Source organism: Drosophila simulans, chromosome 3R, assembly GCF_016746395.2.
Source record: "Drosophila simulans strain w501 chromosome 3R, Prin_Dsim_3.1, whole genome shotgun sequence".
Lineage (NCBI taxonomy): Eukaryota > Metazoa > Arthropoda > Insecta > Diptera > Drosophilidae > Drosophila > Drosophila simulans.
This window is the reverse complement of record NC_052523.2, coordinates 19,424,118-19,444,436: the sequence shown is the minus strand read 5'-3', so window position 1 is coordinate 19,444,436 and position 20,319 is coordinate 19,424,118. Positions and strand designations below refer to the sequence as shown.

Here is a 20,319-nt window from a genome sequence, read left to right as displayed (position 1 = left end):
AACTACCTTGGTTTTTATAAACTCAATGACGTCTTTCCGAAACTTTTCTTTTGATGTCAAAAACTAGCGGTTCTAAAACGCACTTTGTATCTTACAACTTTCATTTCCAGTTTTATTTTAGCCAGACTGTTTTTGTTACCAACCCAGACATCTGTTTCCACTGCTCTTGACCATCATTCTCTCTCCCCCACTTCTTTCAGTATCTCATCTTCGAAAAAGCCGTCGAATTCGTATTCGACTTCACTTGTTTTTTACTTGCCATTGTAATTGTTTATTTTTTTCGCACATCTGGTTGAGTCACAGCAACAAAGCGAAGATCACAGAGTTTCCGATTTGCTTACTTTGGCCATTATTCAAAGCGTCGTAATGGGATTCCCAGAAATCCCTAAATTTAGCCATAATACCCTTAAACCACGTATTGTTTAAACAATAGTAAATACAATTTGGTGGTTTGCAAACTTCTAGTTGGGCTGATAAAAAAAGTATTTGTTTGAGTAGATAATAGATAATATGCTAATAAAGAGAACCAGACCGTTAAAGGTCAAAATGATAGCTGCTAAAAAAAGGGCAAATAGATTATAATATTGATTGGTCTATAAAAAAATTAAATACATTGCATAGATATAAAAAATTAAAGAAGAACAGATTAACATATAAGTACGAATCTTTTGACTATTTCTATAACGAACCTGTCGATCAAATTTATAGCAGGGACTCATGGCAGGTTCCCACAATTTAGAAGTGCGACCAATTTCATTTATTTTATGATTCATTTATGGTCGCAATCTAATCGGAAAATCCCCCTGTGGAACATTGGCTGATGTAATTTGCATGCTCCCAGGGCCCACTGTACTGTGTACAGTGATAACTAACCATGGAGAAATTCCTCTATGGTTACTGATACCTAATACTTTGTTCCCAAATCAATTGATAGATAATGAATGCCACCTCCACATGGTTATCTTTCTGTATTCTCGTGGGAGTTGGTATTGTTGTTGGGCATCCACTGTACTTATCTACGTTTGAATTTATGTGAATGTGTGTAATCTTCCCAATAAATGGCAAATAAAACAAACCATTAGGTTGGCTATATCTCATTTTTGAATTCAGTCGAAGTTCGCTTATCAGTATTTATAGCTCGCTTACAGTGAAAGTTCGATTAAGGAACTAGAACAAGCAGCGAATTCGAAGAAATTTAAAATAAAATCACACGAGTATGAGTAATATAATATATATTTAGTATATCTTCCAAATAACAAGGTTATTGGTTAGGTTATTGCATATTTAATCATTCATGTTTCTTGACTTGAATACCTTTGATAAGTCGAAAACATTTGGTAAGTACTGTTTATGTTTCATGTCGGTACAGATTTATTGAGTTCAAAACCACCATCCTAAAAAAAGCGTAACCGACCTAGTGACCCATCCTTATCTGCGTGCTTTCATTCCAGTTGACATATTGACTCATCGCCATTTGTGCCAGCTGATAAGCAATCATGATCGACTTAGAGGACCTGCCTCGGCTGCAATCCTTGTCCCCGGCAAAGGACATCGAAGATACCTACCACCAAACCCTATTGCAGCCGAATCCGAAGAAGAAGGTCACCGTGCGGGTGCCCATTGGACCACCCTCGAAGTTGGCCAAGTTGATTAAGCCCACGGTGGCTTCCACGCCCGCTCTACTGGCCACTCCCACGCCAGCCTCTCTGGAGACCCCGCCCACTCCCCAATCGACGACACCAGGTAACGCCAAAACCAACATTTGGCGAGGTGGCTTCCATTTTACCACTCTGGTAAGTATTGAAAGGTTTCGGGCTTAATTACTTTATCCAAATGCCAGCACAAATGCTCCCAGGTCAGGCATAAAAAATCTCTTTCTGAACGCGTCATATCTATAAATTACCCCCATCAATCTAAATTAATTTTTATGTGCAGGTCTTTTAGATAGATTGATAGGCTTCAAGCTGTATTTTGAATACCACGTACTGAATAGTTTTATTAAGCAAGTTCAATACAATTTATCAAACATTCACATATTCGTGTCCTTTTGTGATATCAATAGCTAAAGATAAGAATATCTATAAGTTATTGTTACGATATTTGTATGTTTGCATGCATGTAGGCATTTCACTTGATACAAAGATAGTAACGACTAATTTCAATATCATAAAAAAATATGTTTTTAAAATTAATACTAAGGAAATATAAAAATATATCTCATTTTTAAATTTTATTTTAATACTAATTTCAAATGTAACTACAACTAGTTAACAAATTACTATGCAAATTAATTGCAAAATTTGCATGGACACGTGTCAAAAGCTTATAAGCTTACATCATATCTACATAAAATTGCAATCGCCACTATGTCTACATAAGTTACTGTTAGGTAATATAAATATGTTATTCATATTCGTAAGATATTCTTTCTAAAAACAAAATGGCTTTACCACCCAGATATAAAAGGTAGGTAATAAAGATACATTTGTAACCGAAATCTACATTTCTAGCACTCCTTTAAAAAGCTCTTTCCGCCTCTGTTAGTTTAAGCTACATTTAACATTTCCGTTAAAAGCACAGTGCATATGGTGAGACCGCACTTGGCGAAATCGAAAAATAACGCAAAAGCACAAAACTCAACAAAATCGTCTCCGAAGAGCCCCAACTGGGCACACTTGATAAAAGCACCGCGCTGGACAGACGTTTTTTGCCTCAAATGTTTTGAGGCCGCAATCGAAAATCGCGACTAATTTCGACGACGGAGAAATTGCCAAACGCGGCGTAACAAACAAAACACGTTTTCAAGCTCACCACGTAGGTACGGCGGTTGGCGAAAGAGAGTAGCAAAGCGGACGCGACGATAATTTGCCAAATAACAGTGAAAGAAGACGCGTAAAGGTGCGAAGTACACGCCGCTTAAGTGTGTTTGTGTGAGTGCGTGTCTGGCTGCGTGTGCTTGTGTGCCGGAACAACAAATGAAAAAGTTTCGGCTGCGCGTTTAAGAACTACAGTTGCGAAATGTTGCATGCCCCACTAAATAAGTGCAACTCATTGCGGGGTGGTGCTGCTGACGGTGGGGGTGGTGGTTTAAAGGCAATCAAAACAACAACGACCAACAGGCTAGCAACAACAGTTATTCAGCAATCGCCCCCTCTCGCTCTCGCGCGCAGTCTCCCTCTCTCGCTCACTCTACGCCGCTCAGCTGACAGAATGCAATCGAGAAAAACATCGAGTTAGAAAGAGTAGGGAAAATAAAACGAAAAGGAACTAGCAATTTGATAAATAATTTGTTGATGCAAAGTGCAGAGCGAATGTTGAAATGCTGCCGTTGCCGGTTATTCTCTGCTCATTCTCGAAGCTTCCATATTCCATTTTTCCCATTTGTTTTGCTATCCGCGATTCTCAGCAAAAACTAAATCGTTTTGCATTTAATTAATTGCATTAATTGTGGGCACAGGCGGAATTGGACTTGGCAAGAAAAAACAGCAGTTTTATGCTTCAACGTGTGCGTGTATTTTTTTTTTTTTTTTGTGTGTGAGTCAGAGAGAGACATGAGAATCGGGCGATAAAAGCAAACAAAGAAATACAAAGCGATGTGCAGGCAAAACACATGAAAATATTAGGCAGTGCAGAAACAACAAACGAAGCGAAAATATTATTGTTTTAACCCTTGATGGACTAGCCAATTTTTTTTACCTTAACGTAGTTAAATAATTTTACAGCTGTCTTGAAAGTCTTAACACACAAATGACTTTAAGTTCTAGTTTGCCTATTTTTTGTCATTAAATGTAATTGAGCTTACAAAGTACATTAGCACTAATAAACACTAAACAGACTTAACTTATCGGCTAATCAATTTGTTAGTGTAATGAAAATATAAAAATTACGTAGATCCATTATAGGGTTAACAAATAAGTGGCGATTTCACCACGCAAAACGGCACCACACACACACTCACACAAAAGTGCGTACCAGACGGCGAGAAAGAAGCAGCAGGTGTCATATAATCAAATACCAATTGTTATAAATATTTAATGGCGCTTGAATGCAAATTGGCTGCAAAAGAGAAAGTTCAAGGACGCAGAAAAGCGTAATTTATATTTTAAGTTGTTAAATAAATAAAACGCGTGTTTTCCAGCAATTAAAAGTAAAAATCGTAGAAAGTGAAACATAAACAAATAAGGTCTTGCAGAGAAAAAGAAAAGTGAACGGTAAACAAAAAAAACCATTGTGTGTGCAGCAGGGAAGAAGCAGCAGCGAAGAGGAAAAGGAGATCAAGCAGCAGCAGCAGGAGCAACAACAAGGAGAACATTTACTGCGCCGCAGCTTTTTTTACCGTTGTAGTCGGGTCTCATCATCCAAAAAATATTTGAGGTGAGTGCACTGCAATACAGCCACAATCTCACCTACACACCCACACAAGAACCCTCTCTTGCACGCACATGTACACGTCATCTCTACCCATCTCTTTCTCTCTCTCGCAGCGCACACCTTTTCATTGAGAATTGAGGCAAACAAAGTTTGGATTTTTGTTAAAATGGCTTTAAACAAAGAAAGTTTATATCGAACCTTGAAAGAATTTTGCACACAATTTTTTCGGCCGTCCTTGAATCGGGTGCTTCACTTCGCATTGCGCACATTTCAAACGCTCGCGAAAGACCTTGAACAAGTTCAAGTTCAAAGCCATTTCGTCTGGGTCTGGGTCATTCCTTCCGCCTCACGCCCCCACTTTTTCGGTTGGGCGGTTGTCTGTTAACCCGGTCGAAGGGGGGGAGGGGGGTGGCTGGACAGGATGGGCATATTAAATGCGTTGTGGATATCAAACTGAATTCGGACAAAACAACAACCAAAGAAGGATACATGCATATGTATATGTATGCATGTATACACACATATTTCGGATAATTCGATTCTTGACCTGCTTAATTGTCCCTGAATATAAAATTAACTATGCTAAAATGCGCAAGGTCATCATCATAACAGCCTGTCTAGGCTATCCACTTGGGTTTCCTGATACTCAGTTGCTTTTGTGTTTAGTGACTATGAAAACAAACTATGTGTTTCTGTACCAAAACCTTTTTTATCTAACTAAAGAATAGGTCAGTGTGCACATTTATCATTTCAAGTTTAAATAATAGAGATAAGGGGAGTTCCCTTACGACAATCTTTCATTTCTCTTACTATCTCTCTAAAGTATTACTTATGTACCTTAACTATAAAATGACCTTGCCAATCGAAGTGCATTTATATTATCTTTTTTGCTAAATAAATATGAATCCTAATATAATCGCTATGTGGGAAATCTTAAATTATGAGATGTGTTTTTGATAAAAGACGTTATCGACCCGGAAGTTGAACTTTCTTTGGTGCATTTCCTCGTGGTTAGCGATCTATAAAATCGAATGGCAAACAAAACAAAGGCTGCACCACTCGAAACAAAAGCATTTTCGTTTAACATTCAAACTGCATATATGGCCATGCGGCAATGTATGAATATTACACTACATATCAACATACATATGTACATATAGTTAGCAAATCGTTATGCTTACTAATTCCATTCTATTTGTTGTCACATCTTGATTTGCTTACAGAACGAACCCAAGGACAGCCATCAATTAAAAGCGAAGAGCATTGGAAAATCGGGGAACGGCGGTGGAAACTGCGAATTTGCTGCTTTTTGCGCAGATTTCGGAACGCCGAGGAGGAGGAGAAGGAGGCCGGAAGGCGGGGCAAGGCGACGTCATTGAACGCATAGATCCCGGACGACGCAGCCGTAGAGCTGTTGTCCGGGACGGAGAACAACAAGAACAACAACAGCGGCGGAGAAGGAGGAGGAGGCGGGCGGAGGTGGACTACGGACGACAAGAGTCACCCACGCACCCATTTTTCCACGTATCGAAACCTCTTGAAGCAACAAAATGATCTCAAACAAAAAATCGTACGCTATGAAAATGCTGCAGCTGGCTTTGGCCTTGAGTCTGCTGCATTATAATCCGGATTACCTGCTCCATCGCTGGGACTCGCAGCTGGAACTGGGCACCCATGGCGATGGATGGGAGCTGGAGATGCTGCGGACGGTACACCGCATGGATATGGATCACAACCCGTATGGAAATCGTAAAGGACTGAGTCCCCGTATTGAGGATCTCCTAAACTTCGACGATCCTTCGTTAGGGGGCATGGCGAATGGCATGGGGGAGTACAAGCTTCCGCCGAGATTCAATGGCAGCACTTTTGTAATGAATCTGCACAACACCACCGGGAATAGCAGTGTCCAGACGGCAGCTCTGCAGGATGTGCAGAGCACTAGTGCTGCAGCCACTGGCGGTTCAATGGGGGTTGGTACTGGTGGTGCACCCACCGCTGGTGGTCAAACCAGTGGTTCCGCACTGGGAGAAATCCACATTGATACCGCCTCGCTGGACCCTGGAAATGCCAACCATTCGCCGCTGCATCCAGCATCAGAATTGGACACTTTCCTCACGCCACATGCGCTGCAGGATCAGCGTTCGATTTGGGAACAGAATCTAGCGGATCTCTATGACTACAATGATCTGAGTCTACAAACCAGTCCCTATGCAAATCTACCTCTTAAGGATGGCCAGCCTCAGCCATCAAACAGTTCGCACCTGGATCTCAGCTTGGCGGCGCTTCTACATGGTTTCACCAGCGGGAATGCCGCACCCCTCAGCACCGCCGCCCTCAATGATAGCACCCCACATCCCAGTAATCTGGGTAGTGTCACAAATAACTCGGCTGGAAGGAGCGATGATGGCGAGGAGAGTCTCTATTTGGGTCGACTGTTCGGTGAGGACGAGGACGAAGATTACGAGGGCGAGATGGTCGGTGGAGTGGCCAACGCCTGCGAGGTGGAGGGTCTGACCACCGATGAGCCCTTTGGCAGTAACTGCTTCGCCAACGAGGTGGAAATCGGAGATGTCGAGGAGGTAACGCCAATACACTTGAAAAAATGAATCAAACTTTTTCTTATACGAAAACTGTCCAAACCAAAGGTGTGCTCTAGATGTAAGCTTTACGTCTTGTTAACAGATTCAATTGACTGTCGGTTTCTCCGAGTGTAGTAGTAAATGACTTTGATTTGACTGATTAGAAGGCACTCAAATGACACCACCAGCAGACCTGTGCTTCGGTGTGTGCTTGTGCCCATTATCAAGCGGTGTTGCTAAAAAAATAACAAAACATTTTGCATTGCTAATGAAGATTTGCGAACCCATCGCTTGACCCATTCCAGAGAACTATGGTCTCCCTTGGCTGCCTCTCCATTTCTGACCGTTCAGCTTTCTTTATAATTATAGTTTGTAGGTTTCCCCGCCGTCAATCGATATATTCAAATGTGGCTTTCTGTTATGATTGGTGGTCACCTTTCGTGCGAGTCGGATACTTTTTCACCTTATCAGCAGATAGGGGTTTCAACTTTGTTTACACATCAGCATGACTATTGCCACGGTTATACACTCATACACTGTTCTGTAGGATTGTAATTGTTATCTGTACAGGGTTTCTAAATGGCTTGAATCATCTAATTGGGAGATTAGTAGTAATCGATAGAGAACTTAAGTTTGATTTATATCTGATATGTGCGTTAATCTTCAAGAAGTATTTTTCATAATACAATAACTTATCTTTTGTTCGACGCAACAACTTTCACCGTCTTTCGTGCCCAAAGTTTACATATTATATATGCAAACACACAAAACAAGCGGCAATTAGGTCGTTAAACGCTTCGACTGCGCAAAAAACATTTTAACTGCGAAAAAATAAAACAAAGATGATAAATTCGAGTAATGTGTAAAGGGATTTTGGTCCCGAAATTGAATATTCAAATAAATAAGAAGTTAATGGGCAATTTATTAAATTTGTAAATGAGACGACTGCATATTAATGAGTATCTGATAAATCAGATTTAAATTGGAGATACTTTTTCCATTTAGGGGTTAAAACATTTGTTAAATCGCTTTAATGGCAATCCAATCGCCATTTATGTGCATGCGACTTTATAGATAGATATGAATCAGATTGTGTGTGCGCTCGATTTGTATTTATATTTAAAAATCGAATTGAATGTCGGCGACAAGTGCGCGGCGATTTCATTATTTGCTTTTTTTCGCAGCACTCCGGTGCTGGTTGTGCGTTTTGCTTATTGCAATTTAAATATGCATAAATATTTATACTTGGCCTGGCCAATAGCGGACAGATCGGGGGAGATATGGCCGAGACAGGAGCGTGATGACTAACTCGCTGTTATTTTCGATACATTCTTTGTTGTTGTTGTTGCTCACTCGAGTTGCCGCCTGCAATTAATTTTCTTGATTTTTTGTTGTTTTCTTCCAACATGTCACGAATGTTTTCCATTTCGACCGATGACGGTTTTATTTTTTCACTCCGACTGACTATGTATGTTCTTGAGATGCAGCATATAGAAGACATAAGTATGATGTGCATTGCATATGATCTAATTAGCTGCATTCGCATTGCATAATCATCGGAGCGCTTCATTTTTTCCTTTGTTCTTTAGCTGCGATGAAAACGATTGAGTTGCTGGCCCAGAACTTCCGTCATTTTATTATAATTTATTGTGGTTTGTATTGATCAGGTGTGGAAAGATACATTTAGCTCATCTCAGGAATGAGTTTCTCTGCTCAATTTGGTTAAAATTAACTTGGAAAGTTTCTACCAATAGACTCCGATATACATATGAGTTTTGTATCTACAAATACTAAGAATCTCCTGGTCTTAAGGTATCAACTGCATCATTTCTCGTTTGTTAATTGCAACTATAGTTCCAGCTGTTTGCCATTATTCCTTTAACCAATATGGTAACTAGCTCGTTGGTTCCCCCACAAAGAATCCTCCATCTTGGACAGGTGTATCAGTTAATGTGTCACCTTCTCTCCGCAGAGATCAGGTAGATTTCTACCTGGTCTTTATGTTCTCTCGGGTGAGAGAGGTCGCCACATTGCGTACATGTGTGTGACCTCAACACGCAGACTGTCGCAGCTGCAAAAAAATGAAGCTCAAAACACAAAACTCCACTTTGTTGAATGTCGTCTACCTCGCTGTCTTTCCACTAATTGCAAATCTACACCGAGCTTGGTAGCTTTTTACGTTTCGCTTTAACTCATTCGCTTATAGTATATGTATGTATACACTCGGTCAGCGATTTTTTTGTTGTTGTTTTGGTTGGGTGTTATTTTTGGGGTCTCGGTCTCGCATTTTGATTGAGATTCGGAGGAATGGAATAAAACTCGCCAAAAGCGAGCACAAAGATTCGTTGAACTTCGTTTCTGCTGCCCTGCCAGTGGGTGATATGGAGTTATGGTGCAGTATATGCAATATATATAATATGCGATATAAGTTGACCGTATATGATGATATACATAGATAATACACAATCTACAATTTGTGTATAGAATGTTTTAGAGCATAACAAAGACTGCTTAGCCAAATGAAATATCTCTTTCGACTGAGTCACGGCATCTCAGGTGTCGTGCCTCCGACTCTTGCCGTCCCTTTCGCTCTCTATTAACAATTTTCCATTATTAAGTCATTCGGTAATACACTTCTAATCTCAGTGTATTTGTGTTGCTTGTAAAAGGGGGTGGCAAGGAAAACTTGAAAACAAAAGCAATGAGGAAAAACAGCTGATTTGCCGGCATTTTTTACACACCACACTTTTTGCATTTCCCTTTATATTCAGCTTGTTCTCTCTTCACCTCACCTATCAGTCAGCAAAATTCACCGCTAAGAAAATTCACCACTGACTCGAAAGCTGCTCAGCGAAGACAGCAACCAATGACTAGCTGAGTTACCATCCATGTGCTTTGCACACCAATATCAACTAATGCAGCAATCGAGAATTTTCAATCGAAATTTGAAAATTGATAACGTAGCAGTAGGCTGAGAAATGAAAATTTTAAATTACTGATAAGGTCGAGTAGGTAATTCACTTTTAAGGTTGTACTTGTTGTCTGCCACTTGGTGTCGGTTGCTTAGGGCTTATCAGTCTGTGGTTGCTGGTTCGAACTTTTCGAAATTCGTGCAAAACAAACTTTATCAATTGAAATTAATCAAAAGAAAAAAAATATATATTTTTATGAGCCCCTTCAAACTGCTAATCAGCAGACATTCTCGAGCGCAGCCAAACGAAAGTTTCAGTCTGCGTTATGCCGATTTACAGTGAATACGTTTACCCGAATCGTGTGTATCGTCCTAATCGTATCGAGCGGAAATCAATTTTCAATCGCCTACCAAAATGTGTCTCAACGAGGAGTACAAATATATGCACATTTACCTAGCGGTCCGTCCCAACTTCCTATATCTAGCCATTAATCTGTGTTTACTGTGAATAAACTTTCTATTCACATGGCCGGCCGTAGTGCAAAAAAAAATAAAAAAGAAAAAAGCAAATATATGTAAAGGCTGCAAATTGAAAAATAATTTGCCTGTAATTACGTTGCATTTTCCCACTTAATTACCCTGAGCCAAAGAAGCAATGAAGAAGCATTCACTTGGATACAAGAGTTTCTACATATACGTTTTGTTTCCATTATTTTTGCCTAAAATTTTATTTCCCACCAATTTTGTTGTTTAACTGCCATAATTAAATACAGTTAATTATGGTTCGCGAACTTCTGACAAGTGCCGTGCCATACACTTTTCAAAAAGAACAAACTAGAAACACTAGAAAACTATCAAAGAAGTTTATGTTTGCCTATGGTTTATTCGAGTGTGCATTCAGCGAGCAAAAAGTTCAGATGTCAAATTGATTATAAGGTGAACAGAGCGGCCAAATCGGCCTGAGTTTCAATTGAAATTGATAATTGCAGGGAAAACCGTTTGGATGACACAAATGAACTGTTATTAAGGCCTAATAGCTCGCCATTGTGGGGTTGTTGAAAACGCAAACCGCAAAACAGGACACTCGAAACGGGGCTTAAGCAATCCGTCAGATACAAGTGAGCACATGCATGTGTAGATACATGGATACACCGGTCGGCTTTGTTGGTGGTATACAATCCACAATCCGGCCAAGTCTTCTGAGGGCTTGACGAGCTCATGATTAATATGCGCCACACTTGCCGGCCGCATTGGGATCTCAAATCTACTTACTTCTCTTGTATCTTGCATCTTGTATCTTTGGGATTGTATCCCACAGATGCGATGCTGAAGTGATCGCTCCGTTCGTGCTGTGCTGTCAGTTCAGGTGTCATCAGAAAAATCTTTTAGCCGAGGCTTTATTAATGACTCTTGCTAACCCGAGCCTTTCCCTTCCCTTCGTGCAGGCTTCCTTTTGAGGCCCCCGTCCCTGTTCTTTCCGCTCGCTTACTTTCTTTTGCTTTCACTCGACTTTCATCATTTGCCGCCCCTGCAGGATCAGAAACTCATTTATCTTGCTATAGCGTTTTGTCCATTCTGCGTCGGCGTTCTGTGGTCAAGTTAATGGTAAAAATCGGCTCAGTTAAGCGGACTAATTGCCGCCACAAGCGGTTACAAGTGTCAATATTTTGATGCTACATGGGGGGGGCACAACAGCAACTTGATTGATTGTCACTGATCGCTGGTGGCTGGCTCGAATTAAAGCATTACTCAGTTTTATAGAGAACTAAATAGCTCAGGTATATGTGCTTAGAATTCCCGCCTCTTATCTGCCACTTATCAATGCTTGAATTCGTCAGTCGCCCGGTTTGGTTGCTCATTCAAATGGCTGTCTCGAGAGCGGCCCACGTGCCGCTTGCGGAACTTAAAGGTTCAGCGAACACTACAAGGTCATGGAGAGACTTTTCCCGGCCCTAGCGATAAGAATTGGCCCATAAATAAGTCGGTTGATGTATGTGGATCAAGGCATTGGAGTAGTTGCAAAATCTAAGAAAGGGTTCCGCGTTTAGTAGTAGATCATTGAACTTTGCGATCATGTTGCTAAGTCTTCATCTTTTAGTTTGGTCTGAGACCCTCCTTTTCCTTATTATCTTATTTCGGGAATTTCCAAGCTATATATCTTTATATTCGCCTGTGCTTCTCGAACTGTTAAAATGTCACGTATTGCGCGAAATTCTATAAGTACAAGATAAGGTCGTATTTTCGACCCTAACCGATAAGAACTGTAACTGGCTACACTGTAAGAAGTCCGATATATGGAACTTCTTTCTGGTTTACCTTTTGCTCCACACGCCCTGGGAAAGAAAAGAAAACTCAGTTCAGCTTTGTTTTAAAGTTGAAAATTCAATTCAACTTTGCTTTAAAGTTTAATTAAAAACGAAGTTTCCAATCAAGAGCTATAAATAGCTATGTACAAATATATATACATATGTATGTGTGTGTTTCAAACAACCCTCCGAAATGAAGAAAAAATTGTAATAATGAAATGCCAGCAGGGGAGGATTCGGCTTTTTGGGTTTTGGTTGGGATCCCAAAACCTTCTTCTTTGCTCCGCTCAATTTAATTGCTCATTTCTACCGAACATGCGCAACGCACAGCAGCACACTTTCAACTACAGTGAAACCTCTAGAGGCTGAACTATGAAACTTTAAATTATTTAAGAATGAATACCATGCTAATATTGTTTTTAACCAATTGCAATTGAAAATATACATTTTTAAATCATGTATGGTTGCCATTGACTTTCTTTCTATTTGTTAGGCCTTGTATATCTGATAATTCTGAATCGGTTGATTTGATTTATAGATGCATTACTGTATTTACGCGCACTTGGTCCCTGGGGAATTGGCTCTGCCGCCGCTCCGCCAGCTGCTCAGTCGCCGTCGCTGTCGGCGTTGGCGCGGCAGCAATTGATTGGGCTCAACACAGTGGCCCTTAATTTTCCCGACGGTTCTCAGGGGTGAGGAGAGCGAGGGAGATGGCAGCAGAGCGGAGACCAATGATGCCGCCGCCATATTCTGCTGACTAATCCAGGAGATAGGCGTGGCCACAATGATTGATTACTTTTTGTTGCCACTGTGGAAAAGTCCAAGAAAGCCTCACGAAGGGCCGACGAGCATGAAACGGGCAAAGAAAATGTACGCTACGGGAAAATGTCACACGAAACAAAAACCTTAAAAATGAAAACGTTGCAGCAAAAAGATTTCAATTAAAACATCAGAAAGTTGTATGGTCGGAAGTGCAATTGTACTGCTAATGTCGACCATTATCCTGTGATTATCCTTCAGTTCAATGGATATTATGCCTCACCATAGAGAACTTCGAATTTTACCTGTTTGTTAAAACCAAAAACGGTTTTGCTCGGGCTTAAGTGTGGGCGACAACGCCCCCGTTCCCTGGCCAAGACCGACTTGACTTGGCCAAAAAAGAAAAGGATTAAAGTGGTTTCGGCCAGCAGCGTTAATAATGCATCATTAACGCTATAATTTGAGCTCGAATTCCTCTTCTTAGTCACTCTCTTCCACCGCATGAATTGGCAGAATTCGAGCAAACATCTTCATTGGCAAACCAGCAAGCGATCTGCAATATTTCGACTCAATTCTCTTTCAAAGTTTTCGCCAAGTGTATGGCCCGCTCTTAGGTTGTAAATTTATAGCCGCAGAATATTGTTTACAGTGTGGCGTAGCAGGCGGCGGTTGATAAGAGATCCGGTCTGGCGTTCGTTCGCTACGGCGTAAACAAGTCCCGGGCCACAAAGCACGCCGTAAGAGAGTGCTCCAGCCGGCCCCCCGTTCAAGTTCCGCATACGCCCCCCTTGAATCGGCCTGATAATTACTATATAGCCCCAGCGTTGGGCCCACGGACTTGGCTCTCTGTGGCGTTCCATTGATAAGATTCGCCACTATCGATCAGCGCTGTCCACAGAGCGAGCACTCTTCGAGAGGTTTCCGCGGGTTAAGGGAGCGCTCGATGGGCATTGAGTTATGGCGCAGAGCCGATAAGAATTGTGAAATAAGAGAATCTATATGTAGGGGGCACTTACCACTTGCCAACCTATACTACACCTCGGCTTATGTTTAGTACCCAACTTTACAGCACTATCAATTCAAACGTGACAGCCAGTCAGATATAATCTTTTAAGTGGCATTATGTCTTACAATTGTCCCAAGGTGGTATCTTAAGAGAGCTCAGTTAGAAATGGATTATAACTCTTAGGAAACTAGCTACCCTTCTGCAACAGTCCTTCAATTTTCAGGCTGCAAAAGATCCAAAGTTGCTAGCAGCACGATGACTTTACAATAGACTATTTATTACTATATAAGCACTATAAGCCAACGAACTTTAGACATTTTTTAATTTAATTTAAAAATGTAAGTGTTATAAGCGTATATATAAGTCCTTGTGATAAGTTAAATTCATAGAGTATCCACCATTCTTCGCTATCCATAAAGCTCTGACGTCGTTTTATCTATGCAGAAACGACTTTATCAGCAGGGGCGAAATGTAAATCGACATTATCATATTATTAAGTAAAGCGGCGCGAAGTGAGGAAGAGCAAAGAAGAGCGGACGAGGTCCCCATTATGGACTATGACTCGTCGGGCTCTTGGAGCCTTCAGTCTCTCTTTGGAAACTAGCAAATGCGGATGACGTCGTGATCGAGATCGTGAATAATATAAACAAAACACCTGATATACATAGACTGAAAGTGCAACTGAGATAATCCAGATAGTGCAGATCTACTGATGAACTGAATTGTAATCCTGGCAAAGGAGCTGTGAATATGAGAGTGTTCATCCATACGAACTTAATGGTCAGGCATTTGTGCTAGCAATTGATTAAACTATATTATCTATGGGGGATATCAATGTGCTACCTTACTGACTGGAATTTTCCCTTGCAGGAGAGTGAGATCGCTGAGGTGCTCTACAAGCAGGATGTGGATTTGGGCTTTAGTTTGGACCAGGAGGCTATCATCAATGCCTCCTATGCCAGCGGCAATAGTGCGGCGAGCAATGCCAAGTCGAAGCCGGAGGATGAGGCCAAGTCCTCGGATCCCTCGATGTCGGAGTCCAGCGGCTTCAAGGACAACGATGTGAACGCCGAGAACGAGGCCAGTGCCGCCTCTGCCGACGATATTGAGAAGTTGAAAGCTCTGGAGGAGCTTCAGCAAGATAAGGTAAAGTAAAGCAAAGTTTCGACCACGATTTACATACGGAATTTCACAATATTTACAAAGAGATAAAGCTAAAGTCGAATCGGTGATGGTTATCTAACAGCCATCAAAAGTGGTCGGTAGCTCTGCACCCCTCCCATATCCATTTCATTCAAGCTAATGGTGTTTTTCTCCCTACAAACAGGACAAGGACAATGAGAACCCCCTGGAGGACATTTCCAATGAATGGAACGGAATACCCTTTACCATCGATAACGAAACTGGTGAGTCGCCGCTCCAATAAACTAGTACATCTGCGATCTTGTTCTGGTTACATTTGGTCCGTCCGTATCTTATCTAGGATAATATAATTTCACTTTCAAAAATAACCAGAGATAAGCTCTACAGAAGCAGGAGATCTCTTGGGGGACAAGAAGTAGTTATAGATATGTATTAAATGGCACGTTTCGTTGCTAGATAAAATTGAATTGGTGGATTAGGTTGGCGTACTTTAAATGTCTGGTCGCCTGTTTATTTAACTTATTCACCTGATTGTAATTGATTAAAAGGAGTTGCTAACTTATTAATTTTGTTATATTAAAATGAAGTTAACGTTTTTATATACTATATCGTTTTTAATATTACTAAAATGTATCAAAGTTTTTTGCTGATAACAGAGGGAAATAACGAAATAAGTCAAAAGAAAATGGCCTGCCAAAAAGATGGCGGCTGCTCTAATATAAACGAAAATTGATTATCCTGGATTTGTTGGGGGGATGGAGTTCTTAGGGTCCTGGGGGGTGGCATACTAAAACATATTGTTGGCATTGGTGTGCGTGTATTTTCGAGACGTTTATAAATGAATGTAGGCATTTTGAGTTGACAGGCACGAAAATTAAAAGAAAAATGAGCTTTTTTTTCGCTTGAGTTGTGTGGCAGCAAAACACCCGCCCCACCAGAGCCACCCACTGGCAGCAGAGCCACCACCACAAAGGCCAGAACCGATGGCTGCTGCTAATCTGCCGCAAACCGCGACCCGCTTCTCGTCTCCCATTTCCCAGGCATCAGCAAGCGGCAGCCTTTCAAACAAACTTTGACACGCACACGAACTTTTATTATTAACCGTGGGGGAGGAGGTGGAGAAGTCATGGCTTTGAGTGGGTGGGGGGCACAAGCTCGTCTGGGCCTCTGAGACTGGGTCGTGCCGCCTTTTCTCGACGGAATGAGACCACGACTACTGAGCCTTTGGGTCGAAAGGGGGAAGGCAGGGCAGACGCGATACCGAATCCAAATCCGAGGCGGTGGCAGTGGCAGTAAAAGTAGCAGCCACCGCGCGTCGCGTCGCCTCGCATGCAACATTTTTCTTTTGAAAAATGAACGAAACATGATTCGCCAAAATAGCAAGAGCTATACATACACACTAGCTCACATAAATATATATAGAAATAATATATGTATAGAGAAAGAAGTGCTATGTACACCATATGGTATGGAACTTGAGTTCCGGTGGGGCAAACGCGGGGTGGTACAAGCTGCAAGGTCTCAACTTTGGCCTATAAGCTGTACATAGGCTGATCAAAGCTAAAACAGTGAAGGAGTCTGTAAAGGGATTAGGTATGTTATCAATGTTATCAATTTGAAATAAAACCGACATTTTTGAACCCAAAAAATATCGATATTTATCACTGTGATTATAAATTAGCATACCATATTTAGTCTTATATTAAAGACGGCCATACTAAAGTGACTAATCACAAATTCTACTTGGTATCGATACCTTTTATTATTTTTCGGAACGGAGTTGTTTAACCGGAGTTGTTGAAGAAAAAAGTTTTGCAAAATAATTGCCTGTGAATATTTGAAATAGTTGTACTTCAAAAGTGTGCAATCGGAAACTTTGACAGTTGATTGGTATTCAAAACAATTGGCTATGGAAAATCATGCAGATTTTTCTCGAACCCTCAATATAATTCCAACTTGTAGGTTACCTTCACATATATTCAATTGACTAAATTGATTCAAATTTATAATTTAAGGGTTTAGATTGCTACCCCCTTGCAACTGGGCCGCTGTCGGGCACTTCCTGCCTCATCCCCTGTTGAACTGGCTCATTGAGCTGGGAATCGAAGTGGAAGGGGGAGGGAAAGTAGCTTCTGTATGGGATTTCATCCGTCCTTTCCCTCGATAACGGAAAGTCGCAAATCGCTGGCCACCATTTTGTGTGCCATGGAATAAGGGGTAGAAGTAGTGAAGTGGCAGGGGCAGCAGCAGCACAGCAGCCACCATATTGGATATATGTTCCTATTCACGAGCATTTATGCTGCTCATATTGATTGCTTCGTTTGGCCATTTATTAAAAACCCATTGATGCGCACCCAAGTCCGATAGATAGATTCATATCGCATTCACACGCACACTCGCCTTTGTTTGGGCCTCGATCTCGGATTTGTGCGTATCCAAATTCCCCACGGATCGAACCCAACGATTTTCTAAAGTCCGCAGCCTTTGGCGGCATTATCCACCATTGTTCGCCCTCCGAAATAAAACGACTAAAATGAAAGTCATTTTTCGGTTGCTGTTTCAGTAAATGGTATTTCATTGCCTATACTATTGAACTGAGTTTTAAACGAAAAACTCATAAATTCCATCGTCCGCACACGTTCAGGTGAGTCTAGACCCGTTGTTCCTGGCTTCTCACGAGTTATTCATCGTTAGTTTTGAGCCTTCGAAATGAAGTCGTAACGATTGGGCGACATTTTCCGGCCATTGTCCTGTCAAGGTTGCCTTGTCATGGGGGCATATGTTACTCATTGCCCTTCTAGGATTCGAAATCATGGCAATTAAGTTGCAAGTAGCGCTCGGTTATTCTTTCGTCTCGCTTTTTGTCGCCTGTCCTCCAATCAGCTTCGTTTGTTTTCAACAGTTCTGATTCTCGATATCTATCTGTACGTTATATATACATCTCCCAATGAATCACAAATCTGATTACATTTGCTGCCTTTCAATTCGATTGGGTTTGTTCTTTTTCCACCTTTTTTTATTTTTTTATTTAGCTTCTCGGATCGTTGACAACTTTTAAGATCATGACTTGGCCAGAAGTTCTGCGTGGTATCGCCGAGAAATGCTCTTATTCTCAATTATGTTATAGATATTTCGGTTTTGGTTTCTTTTTCGGTGGCTTAAATTTCATTATGCAATCAGTTAGGCCGCTCTTGTTGCTGCCAAGCTACGCAAGTTTATTGACCACTGGTTTTGTGGAGAGGGGATTTTTGGTGGGAACATGAAACTGAATTCTTTTAAGTTTTCGAAAGGCTCTAGAAACACGTTCGATGAATTCTTGCGTTGATAGTTTTATAGATTGGAAAGAAACCGTTAAGGAACTAGGGCTTAAAAATGTCCAATCTAAAGTGTTTTTCTATCTGATATAAAAATAGTTAGACAATTGAGAGAATCTCCTACAAAGGTATTAATTAATTGAAGTTAGCTCTGTCCTTTGCCTGTTCTTCTTCATACGGCATGGAAACTAGAGTTATTATTTAATTTCCTGCCCTTCGATGGGCACATCTGGTGCAGCGGTGCACCTATTGAAGATCTCTATTCCTCATCTTTTTCAACTGTCTGGTGGCCTTCCTTGACCCGCCTCTTCCACTCTGCGCCCTGCTGTTGTCTGGAAAAGCGAGGGAGTGCTGGTGAAGAGTGGCCAGAGGAGACGGTGCGGACCGTAGAAATTGTTCAAATTCTACGTGGTCAGCATTACGCTACAAATTTACAAAATGAGAAAAAAAAATGAAAATTTACATGCTGACAAAATAACAAACAGACAGGGCAGAGGGGCATCGGTATAGGTGCGAGGGGCTGCAGTCCTGACCGGCTTTATTTTTGGTCTGGTCTAGTCTGGCCTGGTCAACGATTTTTTGCTGCATAATCGTATCACTTTCAAGTGTTTTCGTCTTGCGCAACCTCACCCGGCACCTTTCTATGTCTCAGTATTGCCAAAACTAACTGAGAATTGCATAATAACGACAGACATAAGTTCGTCGTTTAATTAGCCAACGTAGTGGTTAAACTATACTTGACCCATTGAGTACTCATGTGGCTTTAAGGATTATGAAAGTTACTCATTTTCAACGCTTTTTTTCCCTACTCCAATTGAATTTCCAGCGTGTTGTGGTATTCAAATGAGGCTATTCAAATGAGCAGCCAGCGTACTCATTCATAAGGTTCATTCAGCTTCTTCGGATTTTGTGGCAACTCATTAACAACAAAAAGTGGCGTAAAGTTCAGATAATGTTGCCCACCGCCATCTATACACATGTCTGTTAACAATAGTGTGCCCCCTTCTGCCCTAAAATCTGACTTGGCTTCTTTTAGCAATTTCATTGTTGACACTATCCGCTGACGCGGATCTGTCCTGTCATAATTGTTGCTCACTGGTTTTCTGTAACAGCTTTTGCTCTTCTTTCGAGGATAGTGAAAAGTCATTGGTGAATTTGAATTCAATACCAGTAAGCCTGCACAAATGCGCGCTGCATTCGTGTAAACTGTACTCGCGCTGGTCGTTGAAGTGTTGGAAAACGGTTTTTAAAGCCAGTCAAATGAAGAAATGATGAGGCCCGTTTCCTTGTAGCAAGGTTTCTATCTGGGGAAAGCAAATTTAATTTAAAATTTAAATATGCTTTGTTACCAAAAATGTTTCGGAAACAGCTTTTGATTGTCTTTCACCGAATACAAACCTGCTTCCCTCTAAACCCCTCTAATCGACCATCATTATTTTCTCAATCAGCATCGGCTTCTTTATTATTGTTCCCCTTTTTTTTTGCGCCGGCAACAATTTAAACTAATTAAGTTGTAATAAAGCACTCAAGAAAACGCTCAAAAAAACATTGAAGAGAAAAAAAAAATGATTAACCAGGCGAGTTTTGCTTGTTCAATATTTCTGTGCTCTTTTTCCTACTGTTTTCTAGCAGCGATGAAAAAAATTATACAAGCATCCAATCGAAATGCCCCCTCCTCACCTTGTTGATGATGCTGCTAATTTTTCAGCCCGCACCGAGCATCAGCCAACCAACCAATTTGACTTTTTTCTATTTACTGTATTTTTGGTATTTTTGAAGTTCACCAAAAGCGTTTTTTGGGCTCTATGGTCTTGGCCCGGTCTATTAGTTCAGTGGCCCATTAATGTGCATATTGCCTGCTCTTTTTCCGACTCTCTTTTGGGTGATTCCATGATTGCGATAATTGTGTTAATTTTTTGGGTAAATAAGT

The 20,319-nt window shown here is 41.0% G+C and overlaps 1 protein-coding gene and 1 long non-coding RNA gene across 4 annotated transcripts in view; both read left to right on the top strand.

Annotated features, from left to right (window-relative positions):
• LOC6729207 (segmentation protein cap'n'collar) overlaps positions 1 to 20,319 on the top strand; it is a 40,840-nt gene that overhangs the window by 2,102 nt on the left and 18,419 nt on the right. Inside the window, exons 1-4 of one of the 3 annotated variants that reach the window (XM_016174891.3) lie at positions 4,216 to 4,374; positions 5,595 to 6,950; positions 14,803 to 15,078; positions 15,260 to 15,338. In XM_016174891.3, the coding sequence (XP_016035859.2) occupies positions 5,922 to 6,950; positions 14,803 to 15,078; positions 15,260 to 15,338 (1,384 nt within the window). In that variant the 5' untranslated portion in view covers positions 4,216 to 4,374; positions 5,595 to 5,921. Of the gene's footprint in view, positions 1 to 1,451; positions 1,794 to 4,215; positions 4,375 to 5,594; positions 6,951 to 10,166; positions 10,322 to 14,802; positions 15,079 to 15,259; positions 15,339 to 20,319 lie in introns of those variants that run through there. The other 2 variants (XM_039294683.2, XM_039294684.2) reach the window with 2 other exon arrangements.
• Positions 2,905 to 4,163, top strand: LOC123327286. The gene is made up of 2 exons (XR_006541919.1): positions 2,905 to 3,242; positions 3,903 to 4,163. It is a non-coding gene; the product is annotated as an uncharacterized LOC123327286 (long non-coding RNA).